At 38.4% G+C, this 18992-nt stretch overlaps 1 protein-coding gene and 1 pseudogene across 8 annotated transcripts in view; one reads left to right on the top strand and one right to left on the bottom strand.

The window, feature by feature from the left end:
* Positions 1-18071, top strand: part of THOC2 (THO complex subunit 2) — a 110384-nt gene extending 92313 nt beyond the window's left edge. Inside the window, exons 31-39 of one of the 8 annotated variants that reach the window (XM_047081911.1) lie at positions 545-975; positions 1183-1241; positions 2914-2949; positions 7795-7932; positions 8275-8344; positions 8427-8584; positions 10782-10858; positions 11338-11383; positions 17940-18071. In XM_047081911.1, the coding sequence (XP_046937867.1) occupies positions 545-975; positions 1183-1241; positions 2914-2949; positions 7795-7932; positions 8275-8344; positions 8427-8584; positions 10782-10858; positions 11338-11365 (997 nt within the window). In that variant the 3' untranslated portion in view covers positions 11366-11383; positions 17940-18071. Of the gene's footprint in view, positions 1-544; positions 976-1182; positions 1242-2038; positions 2059-2817; positions 2950-7794; positions 7933-8274; positions 8345-8426; positions 8585-10781; positions 10926-11311; positions 11384-17939 lie in introns of those variants that run through there. The other 7 variants (XM_047081906.1, XM_047081910.1, XM_047081904.1 and 4 more) reach the window with 7 other exon arrangements.
* On the bottom strand, positions 17622-18571 carry LOC124513766 (tyrosine-protein kinase Fer-like; annotated as a pseudogene).
* Between the last annotated feature and the right edge of the window lie 421 nt (positions 18572-18992).

The raw sequence follows: 18992 nt of genomic DNA, 5'->3' as shown, positions 1-18992 counted from the left end.
GAGCCTGGAGCCTGCTTTGGATTCTGTGTCTCTCTCGCTCTGCCTTTCCCCCGCTTGTGCTCTCTCCCTCCCCACCCCCCCCCCCCAATAAATAAACATTAAAAAAAATTAAAAGAAAAACCTTTTAGGATTGAGTACTTGCTATGGGCATTCTGGGTAAGGATAATTAACATAAAAGAAGCCTACACTGATTTAGACCAGGGATCCATCCAGCCAAGTAATCCAGTTCCTGATAGTAGCACCCTTGGTTGGTTTGTGGGATAAGTTTTGGCTAACCTTGTAATCCTCAGAGGTTATGAACATATACAGAAAAGGGCCTGCCATCAGTTTAATCATTCTTTTTAATATGCTGTTCATGAATTTGGTCATTTATTATTTATTGGATAAAGAAGTACTTCCTTTTTATTTGTCTTAAAGTCGCTTAGTTTTCAAAGGGCTACTCTTAGTTCTGTTATTTTTGAAGTCCATAGGAAACCCTTCATGATTTATATAACATGGAGTGTGTTTCTTGACTGTCTTAAAATTTCATGTTTTTATTCTTAAGCAGCAAAGCTGTTAAAGAAAATGACAAAGAAAAAGGGAAAGAGAAAGAAAAAGAGAAAAAAGAAAAGACTCCAGCTACTACTCCAGAGGCCAGGGTACTTGGTAAAGATGGTAAAGAAAAACCGAAGGAAGAGCGGCCAAATAAAGATGAAAAAGCAAGAGAGACGAAGGAAAGAACACCTAAGTCTGACAAAGAGAAAGAAAAATTCAAGAAGGAAGAAAAAGCTAAAGATGAGAAATTCAAAACCACTGTCCCCAGCATAGAATCAAAATCGACTCAAGAAAAGGAAAGAGAGAAGGAGCCATCCAGAGAAAGAGATATAGCAAAGGAAATGAAATCAAAGGAAAATGCTAAAGGAGGAGAAAAAACACCAGTTTCTGGGTCCTTGAAGTCACCTGTTCCCCGATCAGATGTTGCAGAGCCTGAAAGGGGCAAGTTTGCCTTTGTTTATATTTGTTTACTTCTGGTTCTTGTTAATGTGTAATAGTTGGTTCTTGTTTTCTTGTTCTGGCAAGTTATCTAGGGACTTTACTCGGGAGAACTAATACTTGATGACCTTAAAAGTTGGTGATTTTTCTTAAGTGGTTGGAAAAAAAGTAGAAATCTTACTGTGACCATTTTTCTTTTTGTGCTAACAGAACAAAAACGCCGCAAAATTGATACCCACCCTTCTCCATCGCATTCCTCAACAGTAAAGGTTAGTATAGCCTGAGGAAGGCAGCGTCCATGTTAGGCTCACCTGGTTGGAATACGTGTCCTGACTTCCTTCAAGTCTTGTGCCAAGTATTCACTGGAGCCACTGGAGGTTTTATATTGCATTAGAAAATGAATTTTTTACATATTGGTGGACTGATATTTTTTCCTATTGAGTATTTTTATTATAAAAATATTAAAACTTCAAGGACCTAGCACTAATTTTGTAGTGTTTCAAAGTGCAAGAGAAATTTTACCCAGAAGTGCCTCACTGCTTTAAGCAGTCATTTTTGGAGCGCAATGGTAGCTACAAGCAAATGAATCTTTTCGGCAGAATGAAGCCTATTTTTCAGCATAAATATTGAAGAATATATAGCAGTGAAGACTTCCTGGATGATACAGGATAAACAAGATACCTCTGAATTCATCAAGCTTCTTGATGAGCATCATACCGATGTGTGCCTTCTAAGAAGGAGTCTTGAAAGGAGTTCCATTTTAAAGTCTCCTTGGTGATCAGTTCTCCTGTAGTTGTGTATATTCAGTGAGCATGCAGCTTCTGTTGTATCTTCCCTTGGAGGTTTGTTTATACCCATTGGGTTCCCAACAAGTTGAACCTTGCGTTACGATAAAAGCAGATGTGGCATCCAATCCTACCACCCAGCAAAGAGAAACCCCAGGCATTCAACTGCAGCACAAAATCGTGGGTGTAGCCTTCTTGAAGACTCAGGGTAGCCATTCCTTGCTCCATATTTAATTTTAATTCTAAAGTCATCTAATTTCATGGAATCTTTGAATTTGCAGTACGTTGAACTTTTAAAACTGTAAGTTAACTAATTCTTCATCAAGAGCACTGTGGTGGAATACCGTAATTGATTTCTTTCTTTCTCTTTCTTTCTTTCTTTCTTTCTGTCTTTCTGTCTTTCCTTCTTTCCTTCTTTCTTTCCTCCTTTTCTTTTCTTTTCTCCTTTCTTTTATTCTTTCCTTTTCTTTTCTCCTTGCTTTTATTCTTTCCTTTTCTTTCTTTCTTTCCTTCTTTCTTTCTCTCTCTCTCTTTTTTCTTAAGTGCTTTTTTTGTGGGAGGCATGAGATTCACCACCAGAGGCACTTTGCAAAAAAGTGATTACTCTTTTAGACAATACATGTTGTTTTCTTGTTAATATAATGCCACTGAATTTTTGGGGCTAGGTTTAAAAATGCGTGTATTTATAGTAGAGTCATAAGTAAAGTAAAATTTGAAACCTCCCAAGTAAAGAAAAACTATGAAAACGTAAGCTAACGTTCTTCCACAGTGACCTCCACTATTTTAGACTTTCTATGGAGGGAAAAAAAATGTTTTGTTTTCTTAAGCCTCTTAACTTAACATTACCTATAACTTAAGTACAGTGTTATGAAAAATGTGGCATTGACATTTATTTTTAAATTATGAGCAGATAAAGATTTTTATTTGTTATTACATTGAGTACATATAATTTAGTTATTTTTTTAACATTACAGTTCCATTACATGGTTTTGCTTTTGTTTTTTATTGTTGATATTCATATTATAATTGACATCATGAGATTTATCCTCACAAGAAGTAGCTGGTTTATTTCCAGGTTACAGCCATACTTCCCAAAGTTCCTCTGGGTTCTGAGAACTATGCCAGCTCACCTGTCATCTCCATTCATTTTCTACAGGACAGTCTCATCGAACTCAAGGAGTCTTCAGCAAAGGTTTGAGTCTTTTAAAATCATCATGCCTAAGTAAAACAAAAAAAAATTCTTTACTTCATTTATTTAGTAGATACCTTCGCTCTAGTAAATTCAGTAAGCTAGTAGAATAAGCTTTAAAAATAACTACCACAAACTGAAACAATGGATGACAACGGTCCTTTTTAATGAGATTGTTACCAAATGCGCGTAATGTGGCAACACTTCCATAATATCTCTCTGCTTGCTGTGTTATGCATTCTTTTATGTTTCAAGATCTGGAAATACGTTTAAGGTTTGGGGAAGGGGTTGTTGGTTTGTTTTGGGGAGTAGGCTTACTTAATTTCTCAAAACAAATCTGTCAGGTTGTTTTCTGACGTTTTAGGACAACCCAAAAGACCAGAAGAGAAATTTGATGCATTCATGTAACTGTTCTAAAAACCGAGCCCATTCCAATCCATAAAATTCTATATTGCCTCTGCCGAGCTACCCTTTTGGTAGTTGTAGCGTAATATCAAGAAATATGGTTAATGTAAACTAATCATTCTCTTGGAGGGGAATACTCAACTTGATGGTTGCGTGTAATTACATGTCAGTATTAATTCTTGCCTATTACTCTACTTTCTTGAGTATTCTTCTACTAAAAATAATGTGTAGTTTGTGTATCTTACTGCAGAGTTCATTTCATTATTGTAGTTGAATTGTCCATTGTTCATGTTATTTTGTCTACTTATTATAATATTTGTACCCTCTTTCACTTTGATTTTCCACTTTGCCTCCTCTTAATACCTGCTAAGTATTATTTCTTACTGGTGGGCCAACACAAAACGAAATTTTGAAACAAAGCCAGTTGACATTACTAACTGCTTTTAGATATATACCTTTATAATGAAATGTCTGTGGATATTGGGCAAATAAGCACACATTTTTTAATAGTTCAGGTTAGCCAGTGTGCCTTTGTGCTGAAACTGTAGCATTGTTTTTAGAGTATACTGTATCAATCAAAAGAGTATTAGCTGTACTGTGAATGCTTGCTTTTAAGGTAAAACTTTTTATTGGCTAAATTGTATTGCAATATAGTTGGTTTTCATAACCAGTTTGGGATTGTGTATATCAGTCTTAACCATCAGTGGCTTGGTGTCGGCTATTTTAAATTCATTGGTTAACAGTGTTACCTTGTGAGTATTTATTTCCTGAAACATACTTTAAAGCAGTTTGAAACCTGCTGTGATAGTTAACTGGATTTTCTAATCAACGATGAAAATGATGGTTCCTTACATTTGCAGAAGCCTTTTGAAAATAAAACATGTGAGATAAACATGTTATCTCATTTCATGTTCATAACAGTGCTGTGAGGTAGACAGAACAGGAGGGTAGTGTCTTTTTGACAAATAAGAGACTAAAAAAGTTCTTGATCCTTTCCTAGTGGCGTGTAACTTGTTAGTCATACCAAAACTTGGACTAAAATTAAGATGATCTTCAAGTATTCCTACTACAATGAAAAAAATGGCACACACACACAAAAATGTATGGTCCCTTGATTCTTAGCACCCGTTTCAACAGTAGTTGAAAGGAGTTCCTAATTCTGTTAATGTGTTTGCCTTGTTTTTAAAATTATACTACTACAAGTCAATCTCCCTATCCCCCTTCAGAAAAAGATAGTGATTTTCTGGGTATTTAAAATTCAGTAGAGTTATTCCACATTCAACCAAAAATTTTTGAAAATGGCATCTGAATGCACTTATAAAAAATCAGGTGACTCATACCACTTTTCAGATCCTTAGTGTTTGGTATGGTAACTTGGTGATGTGATTAGGTGTTCAATAAATATTTGAAATGAACTCTTATGCTTTTGGACTTTGGTAAAGCATTCAAAGGTTAACTGGTCTGCACAGTAGTTGATGTTGCATTTTTCTTATATGTCTAGGAAGGTACAGTAGCATATGAATGTCTTAGAAAAACAACTTTACCGGACTTTGATCTCTAAAATTGACCATCTATATAAACTCACCGTTTCTGGGTAGCTTTTCCTTTTTCAAGGATTTGAGCGATGTGTGTCTCTTTCTTTCGTGTTGTCACCCGTACATATAAAATTGTTTCTGTGTGTTAGTTTAATTTTTTAGTTATGCTTTGTCCCTGGGATCCTCTTTTTTTTTTTTTTTTTTTAAGTTACTTTCTATTTTTGCTTTCTAATCCATGGTAAAAGTAATACATGGATTTGACTTTTCAGGTGGATTAAAGGGAGAAAAATCTAGCTTAATATCCAAATCTTTTCTGTCTGTCTACCTTCCACCCCCAATTTCCAATTGGCATACTTCCAGTTTGGTCACTTGTGTTTTCACCTAGCAATCCTAGCAGCTGTATTTGATGAAGAAAGTGTGAAAAGCAGCATCCTCCTTTACCCAAGCTTCTCTATAATTTAGGAGGGCAGCAGTAACCATCCTCAAAACAGAATTCAGGTTTTAATTTTGTTCATCTTAAAGCAAGGATTTATAATCAAATGGAAGCCTAGAAGCGAGGCCATCTTTATATACGGTAGCCTTAATAAAGTCAGTGTGGCAGTGTTAACAGATTGTGAAAATCAGTCCTATTGTTTTTTGGACCCATTGATCCCAATGTCAAGAATAAAAGCAAATCAAAAGCACAGTCCAACAGTGCTATCTGCAGATCAATTTAACAAATCATTAATTTTGTTTGGCAAACAAGTATTGAGTACTTGGTGTGCACAAGGCATTAGGAAGTATGTAAAAGTGAAAAAGACACATTAATGAGCTCCCCTACCATACTGGAAACTGTTATGGGCAAAAATAAGTGACATGAAATTAATAGGGAATACTTGTCACAAAAAACGTTGATACAGAATAATCAAGAGATCACCACCAAGTGAGTTGCAGAGTTGAGGGATGATTGAAGTGCTGATGGCTTTTGAGCTGTCTGTGAAGGTTAGTAGGATTTTAAGAGATTAAGATCAAAGTGAGCAGCCATTGTGGTCAAGAGAACTGCTGGGATGGACAGGGAGTTAGGGAGCCACTGGTAGCCACAGCATAGAGTGTATTGAGTTTGCCCGTAGCAGGATATAATTGTGCAAAGATTGCGAAGAGCTTGGAAATACCTGAGCTAAGGAGTATGCATTTTATTCCACAGGCAACGAGAGACTGCCTGTTATTGTGGAAAAGAGAATATTGTGATCAGAACTATTCTTAGAAGGGTAGGAAGAAGGAATAGGGTTAGGTATGTTCCTAAACTAAGAATGTATTGGTTTTTCAGTTCCCTGCAATACAGAATTCAATTAGGCACAATTAAAAACTTTATTCCTTTGGAGGGGGTGTGTGTGTGTGCATGGGTGTGCTTGTGTGTACTTATTTGTAATCACACTTCCCCCCCCACCCCCGCTTTTTTTTTTACTTTTATCAGGAGAATGAATACTTCCCTTAGAGAAATCTTTGAGTATTGCAGGAATATATTATTTCTTTTGTCTTATCAGTTTCATACGTAATATTAACTTAAGATATGAATAAACCTCACAATTAGAAAATCTTGAAGTGTTGCTTAGGGCATTAACCCAGCAAGAGCACCTTTCGGACAAGCACTTTTATGACTGTTTTTCATTCTCTTACTCTTTGTTATTAATAAACATTTTGTCTATTTCAGTTGATCATCAACTTTTAAACACTGACATTTTAAAGAATCTACTTCTGCATTCCTATGGCAGTATTTCTGACCAACTGAATTGAAAATATTTGGTGGTGTTAAATAAGTGTTTCTTTAATTTTCAAATGGATGGTTGTCTTTTTTTCATGTATTCCTTTGAATACCAAAAGATTTCCTCATGTAAAACTATTTGACTTTTGACTCACTATTCTTTTCATTCCTAAGGTATATCTAGGATTGCGTAGTTATTGTAATGAGTTATATTTTGTACACTGCTGCCTAAGACTTGTAATGTCTTAAATTGAACATAAGCTAATAGCACAGTTAAAAATGCTGTAAGGATAGGAATCTGATTACTTCCTTAATGTTTTCTAGATTTCCATATTCACTAGGTTATACTAGTGAATTATACGAGATTTCCATATTTACAACTTGCATAAGTTATTAAGATTATCTCTTAATTATTTAGGTAGTGTAGTTTTGATCTTTGGCTGTTTATTGCCTGTGGGCCTTTTTGGCAGAGAAAGAATTCATCGTTTTTCAGTCTTGGGAGTTGTTTTATCATCCTCAGCTGGCCAAATGGTTTTCTGAGCCATTAGAACCAGTAAGACAAATTTCCCAGTCAGTTGTGATTATTTGGTAGAAATTGGAGTGCTTTAAGAAGTAAGGAGTATGCAGCCTTTACATTTATAAAAATAATTTAGGGTAGTGTTTACATGGTATCCATGTAGAGGCAGAAAAGACTTATTAGTCAAGTCCTGGCTAGGTTTTTATACTTTTGCTTGCTGTCATTGGTTGCCTCCTAAGTGGATGGCAAAACTGTTTAAAATTTCCATGATTGTGTGGAGGTTTGTATTTTTTTCTTAACAGTAGAGAAAGCCCAGACACTTTCACATACGGACTCCTGTAGAGGTAGTGGTTATAGATCTTCACAACAGAGCTATAAAAGGAACTGTCGCTTGTAGATTTACTAATGAGTCTCAGTTAAGGCAGGAATGAACTGATTGAGTTTAAATGAATAATTTTGTAAGGCCAAGAATTGAAGTCTTTGCATAATTTGTGCCATGTTCTTTTATTTCACCTCTTGTAATCCAGACAGCTGACCAGTTTTGACTTTGGGTCTAACTACCAGTTGTCTTTCATTAAGTAAACAGTCAAGCAGGTTATGCCGATACTGGAAAACTAATAATCTTTAGTAATATTGCCTTAATTTAACAGCTCTACCTTAATCATACTCCTCCACCACTGTCCAAGAGTAAGGAGAGAGAAATGGACAAGAAAGATTTGGACAAGTCGAGGGAAAGATCCAGAGAAAGAGAGAAAAAAGATGAAAAGGACAGGAAAGAACGGAAAAGGGTTTGTAATTTTTTAAAAACTAGTTTGGAAAGCCCTTATATCCTGTATGGTGGTGTGTTTGTTGTCTTTTTTGAAGTACTAGTTTCTTGCCTGGCAGACTGTTAATTTAGTGTTTAAACTGATATTTTCACCCGAAAGTGTGTTTGAATCTTCTACGGTAATACGGATCTTCAGCCTAATAATCCCTGCCAGCTCTGCCTGTCTCTCATGTCATTTTGCCAAGTGTGGGACACTATTGGCAATACTCTCCGGTGCTAGTTAGCTGTGCCCTTGTGTAAAAGTAATATTTTAAAACAAAAACATAACCTCTTGATCAATGTAGTTCACACTTCTTGGTTCTAGGATCATTCAAACAATGACCGTGAAGTGCCACCGGACTTAGCCAAGAGGCGAAAAGAGGAAAATGGAACAAGTAGGTAGATTTATTAATACGTTTGAAGCAATCATCAAACTGAATTGGAAAAGGCTTTCATGATTCTCTTTTGTAATTTTAGTGGGGGTTTCAAAACACAAAAGTGAAAGTCCATGTGAGTCTCCTTATCCAAATGAGAAAGACAAGGAAAAAAATAAGTCAAAATCTTCAGGCAAAGAAAAAGGCGGTGATTCGTTTAAATCTGAAAAGATGGATAAAATCTCCTCCGGTGGCAAAAAGGTAAATTGGGAAAACAAAGGGACAGAACGCTTTTTCTTAAAAGTTTGACTCTCTGAATATTAGCACATACGGAGTTTTTTGGTAATCTGATAATCTCTTGTTAATTATTTGAGGGTGGGAAGAGGAGGCATTGGGGGAGGGCAGTTCATCTGGCAAATTCGAGCCAGTACGGTCCCAAACAAATTACTGGGAGAGTAGAATTAGTTTATCAGTGAAGTTTCCTTTTCCTTCATTCCACTCCCACCTACTTCTGTTCATTGACTTTTAGCTTTTCCTTTTTGTTTTCTTCCCTCCCCACTCCACCAACAGTGATTTTAGTTTCTTTACATTCATGAGGTTCAAATACGGTCACATGTATTCTCCCTGATGAGTAACACTCTCATAAAGTCTTTATTAATTGTGATTTTTAAACATTTTTGTAACATTTTCTCCTAATAGACTTAATGTGTATGCAACTCGTATTTGATTTTCACTTGATCTTAGCCAAAAGGCCGAGAAGCGATTCGTATTTGATTTTCAAACTAAGTATAGTGTGCATTCTCTTAGATACTCATGGATGATATTCAGAATACATTTTCTGCATCTGCCATAAAGTAGGCAAGTCATTATTAAGGTGTAAAGTGTTTCGAAAGCATTATTATGCTATATATAGTCATAGTTCTTTTTTATCTTTTGTTTAATATTTTTTTAAAGTTTGCTTATTTTGAGAGAGAGCGTGCACGTGCGCGCAACTGGGGAGGGTCGGGGTGGGGGTGAGGGTGGGGGAGAGAATCCCAAGCAGGCTCTGCACCGCCAGCACAGAGCCTGATGGAGGGCTCAAACTCACAAACTGTGAGATCTTGACCTGAGCCGAAGTCAGATGTTTAAACCGACTGAGCCACCCAGGCGCCCCTGTAGTCATAGTTCTTAAAAGCAGTTTTGGAAAATTATGGGTGATTGTTTTAAAGTCTCTATATGCTTTAAAAGTGAGGCTTCTCCTTTTAAATAAGTACTTTTTTAGTTGAGGTAAAATTCACATAACATAAAAATAATCATTTTAAAATGTACAATTCAATGGTATTGAGTATATTTACGGTATTATGCAATCAATGTAGCCAGTTCCAAAATGTGTTTATCACTCCAAAGAGAAACGCCATGCCCATTGAGCAGTCATTCCCAATTTCCCTCTCCTTTTAGCACCTGCCAACTACCAATCTGCTTTCTCTCTCTATGGGCTCACCAGTTTGGGATATTTCATATAAATGGAATTGTATAATAATGTGGCCTTTTGCGTCTGACCTGTTTCACTTAGCACAATATTTTTGAGATTCTTCCATGGCGTAGCATGTACCGGTGCTTCATTTCTTTTTATGGCTAAATAATATTCCACTGTACGAATATACCACATTTGTTCATCCATTTGTCAGTCGATGGACTTTTTTGTTGTTCCCTTTGGCTGTTGTGAATAGTGCTGCTATGAATGTTTGTGTGCTGCTCTGAAGTGTTTGTCTGAAGACCTGTTTTCAGGTCTCTTGTCTGTATACCCAGGAGTGGAATTTCTGGGTTTTATGGTAATGCCATGTTTAACGTTTTGAGGAACTGACAAACCATTTTCCACAGTGGCTGGACAGTTTATGTTCCTGCCAGCAATGTACGAGGGTGCCAGTTTCTCTACGTCATTGCCAAGACTTGTTATTTTCTGTTTTTTTAATTTTTATTTTTAATTACATTTTTTTTAAAAATTCTAGCCATCCTAGTGGGTGTGAAGTGGTATCTCATCATGGTTTTGATTTCACGTTTTCTTAATGACGAATGATATTGAGCGTCTTTTCATGTGCTTGTTGGCCATTCATATACCTTCTTTGGAGAAATCTCTTCAGATGCTGTGGCCACTTTTAAATTGGATTGTCTTTTTGTTGCTCAGTTGTAAGACTTCTTTATATAGTCTGGATACTAGACCCTTATGAGCTGTATGGCTGGCAAAAATATTTCCTCCCATTCTGTACATTGTATTTCACTTTCTTGATAGTGTTCTTTGATGCATGAAAGTTTTTATTTTTGATAAAGTCCAATTTTTTTCTATTGTTGCTTGTGCTTTTGGCATCATTAAATAAGTTTTTGAAGAAAAATATGTGACTGGTGGGTGATAAAAAGGGATTTTGAGCTGATTTTTATATTTGGTTTTCGCTTCCCCAACTAATTCCACCATTCCTTATAGGAGTCCAGGCATGATAAAGAAAAGATAGAAAAGAAAGAGAAACGGGACAGTTCAGGAGGAAAGGAAGAGAAGAAACAATATCCTTTTCATCTTATTGGCATATTTAATCAGTGTAATGGAAAGCTTTGATACTGGTCATGTTTAGAATTGTACCCTTGTAGTATGTGGTCTGAATAAAGTTGAAGGGCTTAACTAGCCTTTTAGTAGTCTCTTCAGTTAACCCTCTCAAGTATATGAAATGTGGAAGGGGGAGACTTGGTATGTTTTCTTTTTAACTTCTGTGGTGACTGAGGTTGTTTTACGCCACCAAGATTCTCTCTGGCTGTATTGCCACCAAGAGGAAGAAAGGGAACAGAGAGTCCTTTGGGCTGGGGCGCGGGGAATAGAAGGGCAAGATGATGAAGCAGATGAGCAGGGCTGGTAGAGGTTGAGGCTACCAGGCTAGTCAGAGGCGAGTAGCACCGCGAGCTGAAGGATTGATTGCACTAAAAGTTGAGACACCATTCCTTTCTTGTTTTGTTTTTTCAAAGTTGTTTTCCCTTAATTTGTCATCTACTCATAAGTCCTCGGACAAGCACAGATAATGAAGACTTTCAATCAAGGTGAGTGTTCTCTCACCTCCTTTCGTTTAAAGGGAGAGATATAAAATGAGGTCTGATCATGCTGAGGAAACTAGATACGTTTTGCAGGCTACAACTAGAAGTTTGCACCTAACTGTAATGACCAGGTCTTTGGGTATAGATGTAAAATAAGATTCACAGTTATTTTTAAACTGTTTTCATCTTAAGCTTGCTGATTAGCCACACTGTTTTTTTTCTTCGCACCAAGATATATTTAAGAACATCTGGCTTTCTCTTCAGCACTCATTCCCGTCTTCTCTGGATAATTATTTACCTTTTTTAAGTACCTATAGCCTTGTAGGTGGTGCTGGCATCTGCACTTTACAGGTGAAGAAATGGAGACTCTGAGAGGTTAAGCTGGAGAGGCTGACAGAGATCCTCGCTGGCAGAGCCAATATTCAGAGCCTAGGTTTCCTTGCCCTTTAGTGTTCTGTTTTCCTTTTTGCCTTTTCATGCGTACGTGTTATCCAGAAATTTCTAGGTTTCTGTGCCTCATTTTCTACCACAGCCCATGTTTTTGCAAGGCCAGAAAATACCGTCTGTGCTTTTAGTTCTGGAATTTAAAATATGCAACTTTGTTTTCAAGGTAATTATGCCTTATATGAGATTTAAAAAGTGTTTAACCATCTTAAATAAATGGTATGTGGACAGTAGTTCACTCTGTCTTAGTGAAAAGAGTGTTCAGAACCTAATACAGTCTTTTTTGAGCACTCGGATCATCTGAATAGCTGTTGTTCGGTGATGCCTTAGGATTATTGGGATACGTAGGCTGCTTTGCCCTCTACGTTTAATGGCTTGAGATGACTGTATTTGAAGGTCTTGACTTTGTGGTAGCTCCTTTTCTTGCTTCCCTATTAGCGGTCACTTCCTAATGTATGCTTCCTATCTAGACCCTCCCCCTAACATTTGCTGCTGCTTTTATGAAACCAGAGAGAGAACCAAGGCTGTTCACAGTTAAATTAAGAGTCAGAAATGTAGGAAAACCCATTCTGTATTAGGGTATGAGTTTTAGGGAATGGGTTTTGTCCTATTTATTTTGGCCGCAGGGTGGGGACTTGAGTTTGCCAGATGGGTAATGTCCTGATGGGTGGTGTGCCTTTCCAGCTTTGTTATTGTCTGCTTGTTATCTATGTAGTAGAATGGGGTAAATGAGAGTTAGGAGAGAACGTTGAGAATTTAATAGACTTTCTTTAAAATCTTTAGGAAGATTGCCCATTCCTCAGTTCAAGTCATCCTCTCCCCCAACAACTAGCTGTTTTCCCTAGTGAACTATAAACTCTTAATCTTTCTTCTTTGTTTACTCTTCACTTTACTCTTTCTTTTGACGTTTTGCTTTTTAAAAAACTTTTTTTTCATGTTTATTTTTGAGAGAGAGAGTGCGAGTGGGGGAGGGGCAGAGAGAGAGGTAGACAGAGAATCCGAAGCAGGCTCCAGGCTCAGAGCTGTAAGCACAGAGCCTGACATAGGGCTCGAACCCACGAACTGCGAGATCATGACCTGAGCCGAAGTCGGACGCTCAACCGACTGAGCCACCCAGGCACCCCTTGCTTTTTAAAACTGCTTGCTTTCACCTGGTCTCATTTTTTTAAAATATTTTATTTATTTTTGAGAGAGAAAGAGACAGACACAGAGACAGAGTGCAAGTTGGGGAGGGGCAGAGAGAGAGAGGGAGACCAGAATCTGAAGCAGACTCCAGTCTCCGAGCTGTCAGCGCAGAGCCCGACGTGGGGCTCGAACTCACGAACTGTGAGATCATGACCTGAGCCGGAGTCGGACGCTTAACCGACTGAGCCACCCAGGCGCCCCTCACCTGGTCTCCTTATTAAAGAGAAGGAAAAAACCTGCCACTTAGATCTTCATTAGGAATGAGTCAGCCATTGTGACTGACCACTTTCACCGTGATTCTATACATCTCTCTCTTTACTCAGTACCTAAATATTATTCTTTGGCACGTGAAAGTTTTACTGCAGACTTCTTTGAGTTCTTACTCACATGGGCCATGGATTTGTACTTTACCTCTCTCTATACTCTTTCAGGACCAAAGGCATGAAAGATTGGCTTGGGTGTTAGATGTTAGGTCGGTGGTCTTGTAACAAAGCTTCTCAATTCAGATATCCTTTTACGATACATTTGGCTTGATGTTCATCCTGTTCAATTTCTTCTTGACAACTGTGTCCTATACTTTCTCCGTGGGTAGATTCTGAATTTTGTGAAGCTCTGGTTGATTTTTTCCTTCTTCTGGCTGTTCTGGCTGCCTCTTTTTTTTTTTTTTTTTTAAGTTTTATTTATTTAAGTGATCTTTATACCTCACGTGGGGCTGGAACTCACAACCCCGAAATCACGAGTCCCACTGTCTTGCAACTGAGCCAACCAGGCGCCCCCCTGGATGCCTCTTCCTATTTGGATACATTCTAGAATTGGTCAAGTCTTTCTGTTCTTCTTTTTCTTTTAGAAGTTTCATCATTTCTGATTGGCACCATTTACCTTTAGGCTACTTTAAATCTGCTGCTCCCTGCTCCCTGCTTCCTTTTTTATTTATTTAATGTTCTACAGAAAAGAGAACTGCGACACGTGTCGCATTTCCATGATTCAGAGATGTTATTTTTTAAAGTCTACTTATTTATTTTGAGAGAGGGAGAGGGAGAGAGACAGAGTCACAGTGTGAGTGGGGGAGGGGCAGAGAGAGAGAGGGAGAGAGAGAATCCCAAGCACGGAGCCCAGTGTGGGGCTCAAACCCACAAACCCTGAGATCATGACCTGAGCTGAAATCAAGAGTTGGATGCTTAACCGGCTGAACCCCCCCGGGCACCCTGTGAAAGATGTTGTTAATTGTTGGGGCGCCTAGGTGGCTCAGTCGGTTGAGCGTCCGATTTCAGCTCAGGTCATGATCTCGAGTTCGAGCCCAGCGTCCGAGCCCAGCGTCGGGCTCTGTGCTGAAGGCTCAGAGTCTGGAGCCTGCTTCGGATTCTGTGTTTCCCTCTCTCTCTGCCCCTCCCCCGCTCACGATCTGTCTCTCAAAAATAAATGTTAAAAAAAAATTTCTTTTTTTTAATGTTATTAATTGCAAGATTCATTGTTGGTTTCTAGGACTTTTTTTTTGAGTAGGATGGATAGGGAAATGACATTGATTTGTAAGTATCACCCTGATTTGAGAAAAAATAAAGTGAGATAAGAGATAAGATTAGAGAGAATAAAATACATAAATGTGACCCAGATTAAATTCCTTCCAAAGTCTTCTGTAATCTTTTCCTATCTCATAATTTTTATTGGTAAAATCCTTTTTCCTTGTTCTCTGAATCTTCTGTTACTTGTTATTACTAACGTTTTTGTCCAAATTTATCTTATCTCCTTGATTTAGTCTTTTGAACACTACTAGCTGCTTTGCCTTTAACTATTCCCCGTGGTTTAATCTCTAAGAATTCCTGCCTATTAAAATTTGTCTCTTACAACAATCCTTTAGCTTCTCAGTATTTATTTGATATGTGTGGTCCTCAGTTCATGAGTGTCAAGGTTAGCTAACTTTTAAGAGTCCTTTGTGAGCCAGACGCTGTGCTGAGGCTTGCTCCCAGACTCTGAGAAGCTCAGTCTTCTTGGACTTTAATTTTTGATTTCAGAGAACATGAGCAGTGAAGCGCTACCCTGTCCATCTGCATTTGTAGTGTCCTAACGCTCCAGTTGTGATCCCCCACTCCATCCAGGCCCGATCAGTCTCCGGTTCTTCTCTCACCTCCAGTATCCTCCTTGTAACCTGTTTTATCCTTTAAACCCAGGGTTGCACATTCTTAGCCCCAGGGCAGAATCTGGCTTGTTAGTGTATTTTCTTGGCCTCACACAATATTTAACATTGTTTTAATTGATTTCCTTTAAAAATCAGAAGAGTTGACAAAATCCGAATATCCGCTTTTCTCGAAGAATTGGAATATTTGGCAACATTGTGTCCTGCTAGACCTGCCTAGGTGCTGGCTACCTCCCCCGCCCCTTATATAGAGAGTGGGTCTTTTTTTTTTTTTTTTTTAAATAGTTTACCTCAATCAGTCCCCACCCAGTTGACTTCATTTGTTTCCATTACGTATTAGCCTCTGTAAACCCATTGATTTCGCAATTCCTGTTCTCAGCCTTTTTTCTTTAGTCCATACTTGGAAATTGACTTCCTAAGTGCTCAGAGATCGCTCATTTTAGGAACATGTTGCCACGGTGAGGCACAGTCCTAGATACTTGTAATATGTGTTGGAGTGGGGAGTGTGCGGTTAAGTTTCTTTTTCAGTTTCCCATTGCTTACATGTGGGCATGTCAGTTTGCCTAGAGTCCTAGCCACAGATTCCTGTGTAATGTACGAGTATGTTACTTATCCCCCTCCTTCGATTCTGATCTTGTTGAAGGCAGTGACTTCATCCTTTCATTCTAATCAAACAACGAGGTATTTTTCTTTATTACCTGCTATGTTTCAGATACTCTGTTAACTTCACATGGAGAGCTATGGACGGAAGTATTACGTATACCTCTTTGGGATTGATGAGAAAGAGCATTGACTTTTTATTGCCCTCAAAAGGTGGTTCACTTTACTTACAGTATTTGATAGTACCCTGTTTAAAAGAAGTTTTCTTTGTATACTGCAACACATTTTTTGAGGGCGGGTTTACATGCTTTTATTTGGGTCTGTATGTAGTAATCATTAAATGTGTTAGAAAGTTTGTTAGGAGATTGAAATGATAGACACCGACTATTTTTCTCTTCGTTACCATCACTTATACTCTTTAATGGGTGTGCATTCTTTATACTGCTATTCGTACGTACCAAACAATTGGGCAGAATAGGAGGAATTTTCTCTTTTCCTTTTTTCCATTTAAGGTAGACCAAATGTTGACTAGGTGCTGTGCTGTTTCTATCGGGACATAGGCATGAGCACTTAGAAGAGGGCTCCCATGCCACATTTACCTCTGAGTGTGACTGTCCCTTACACGTGCCATTATCCTAAGAGGCACCCCTGGGTGTGCTAAGATTCAGTTCATCAGAATCCCAGTTTAATTCTGTGTTACATTTCTCTACATGAAACATCTTGGGAAGTGTGTTTATTGTGATAAGAATTCCTAGGTAGCAGTGTAAGGACAAATGAAAGGAGTAAAGTGGCATTAGGATGGTTGTCGCTGTCTTTCTCCTGTATCTTCTTTCTTCCTCATAAATGTTCATTTGACTTTCTGTCAGCCTCATCCATACATGCCTTTCTTCTGCGTGCACGTGCGTGCGTGTGAGAGAGAGAGAGAGAGAGAGAGAGAGAGATGGAGGGAGGGAGGGAGGGAGGGAGAGGGAGAGAGAGAAGTAGGATCACGAAATCCTGACCGTTTCAGAAACTCGTGAAAATGAAGGTAACTAAACTCTCAGATGCCTCCTTTGAGGTGAAGACACTTAACCAGAAACAATCTATTTTGTGGGCTCATATTTTATAGTTTCTCTAAAAAAATTTTTGTTGCCATTAAGAGGGCTCTTTTATGAAGAATCTATGTACTATTGAAACATTTCTTTAGGACCTTTTTGGTGAATCTGATCTTAGAGAGAGAGAGAGAGAGAGAGAGAGAGAGAGAGTGTGTGTGTGTGTGTGTGTGTGTGTGTGTGTGTGTGCGCGCGCGCGCGTGTGCATAAAGACATACCTCTGGTAAGAAGGCTGAATTTATGTTTGCCTCTCTTCTCTACTTTGATCACCAGTCTAGCTGTACTTTTCTCCAGACCACCCTACTTTTCAAACTTGCTTCTTGCTGTCACAACTCTCTATAAAGTAACATTATTTAAAGTTGGCTGCCTCAGCTCTGAGAGGGTGTTCTTTGAGGGCATTCCATGCATGGTTTTCTGACACCCTGACAAAGGAGGGGAGGGTATGCTGGAGCATCAGGGAGATTGCAACCTTACTAATACATCAGGGCCTATTAATGGGGGTGTTGGGGGGAGGAAAGAAAAAAACCTCAGGATGTCCTGTCCAGATAATACCCAGTAGAAAGTGATGTTTACAGATGTAATCTTGTCTTTCTGCAAACATGGTATTACCAGTGCAGTTTGTAGCACCGATAGAGCAGAGATGTCTAGGGTGGGGGACAGACGACCGGACCGAAGCCCGAAGTAGAAACTCTGTGAGAAACCTCCACCGTCCTAAGTGTGAAAAAGATCTGTGTTATCTCTTGCATTTAGAGTCTGTGCTTTCTTGTTTACAATTGTTAAAGTGGCACATGTTTAAAAAAATAGTAAATCAAAAAATAATCTTAGGAGAATGTTCTGGGTAATGTGGTATAAACGCATGGGTAATAAGAAGAAAATATTACTCTGCCGGAAGATAGAGTCCTAAAGGCTGAGTTTGGCACTGTTTCATCACTATATGACTTTCTTCTTGATGGCAGTTCTTTCTGAAGTTCACTGAACTTGGGGTGGTTTTCAAGTTTGTAATCCCAGCACTTCAGCATTGTTTTATAAATACGCTCTGGACATTGCTGAGAGACTGACATCCAGTATCTTCTTTCCACTTGCTCTTGTGCTTGCTGATTTGTCATTCCAGGGTATGGACAGACCCCTAAGCTGAAGGTCTCCCAGAGGAGGATGCCCAAGCTCCATGCGTCACTCTCAGAACGATATCTCCCATAATTAAGAGCTTCTGGTGCTGTCCATTTAATGGGAATCTGCTTTAAGTCAGAAGATGAATACACACCACCATCCTCTTGACGAGACATTCCAAAGTCACTGATTTTCAGAACATTATTTTCACCTCCAGGCAGTTTCTTGCAGCAAGGTCCCTGTGTATACAATTTTTACTCGAAATTCGCCATCCAGAAGCAGCATCTAATGAAAATTTCACTAACTGTTTTAGTTCATCCTTCTTTCTCAGAAGGGAGAGGAAGTCGCCTCCTGGAACCAATTCCTTAATGACATAGATAGGCTGTATTTGTGTGCAAACTCCTATAAGTTTGACAATATCAGGATGATTATATTGCTTGAGGATTTTGGCATCTTGTGAAAATTTTAATTTCAGTTCCCAGGAAAGATCATCTTTACATGTTTTAATGGCAACAGCAGTTTTATCCTTTAATGTGCCCTTAAATATATGTCAGCAAAAGTTCCCTTGCCCAGTAATTCTCCTACTGTGACATCATCATGACTGAGACCCTCATTTCTTATTCTAGTTATGGCCATCCCGATACCATGATAATCTCTTTATTGCAACACTTTTTTTTTTTCAATTTGAAAAATTGAGATAAAATTTATATGACCTAAAATTTGCCATTTTAAGATGGTTTTTAGCATATTCACTATGTTGTAGCCATCGCCACTAATTCTGGAACATTTCCATCACCCCCAAAAGAGGCCCCATACCCGTTAGTAGTCACTCCCGGTTGGTTCTCCCCTCCCCCCAGCCCCTGGAAACAACTAATGTACTTTCTGTCTGTATGGATTTGCCTGTTTTGGACATTTCATAAAAATGGAATCATGCGATGTGTGGCCTTTTGTGTCTGGCTTCTTTTACTTAGCATCATGTTTTCAAGATTCATTCATGTTGTAGCATGTATCAGAACTTCATTTCTTTTTATAACTGAATAATACTCCATTGTATGAA

The sequence above is a fragment of the Lynx rufus genome, unplaced genomic scaffold (assembly GCF_022079265.1).
Source record: "Lynx rufus isolate CCGP_SWC_20201006 ecotype Redwood Valley unplaced genomic scaffold, mLynRuf1.p SCAF_19, whole genome shotgun sequence".
NCBI lineage: Eukaryota > Metazoa > Chordata > Mammalia > Carnivora > Felidae > Lynx > Lynx rufus.
This window is presented reverse-complemented; position numbering and strand designations above follow the sequence as displayed.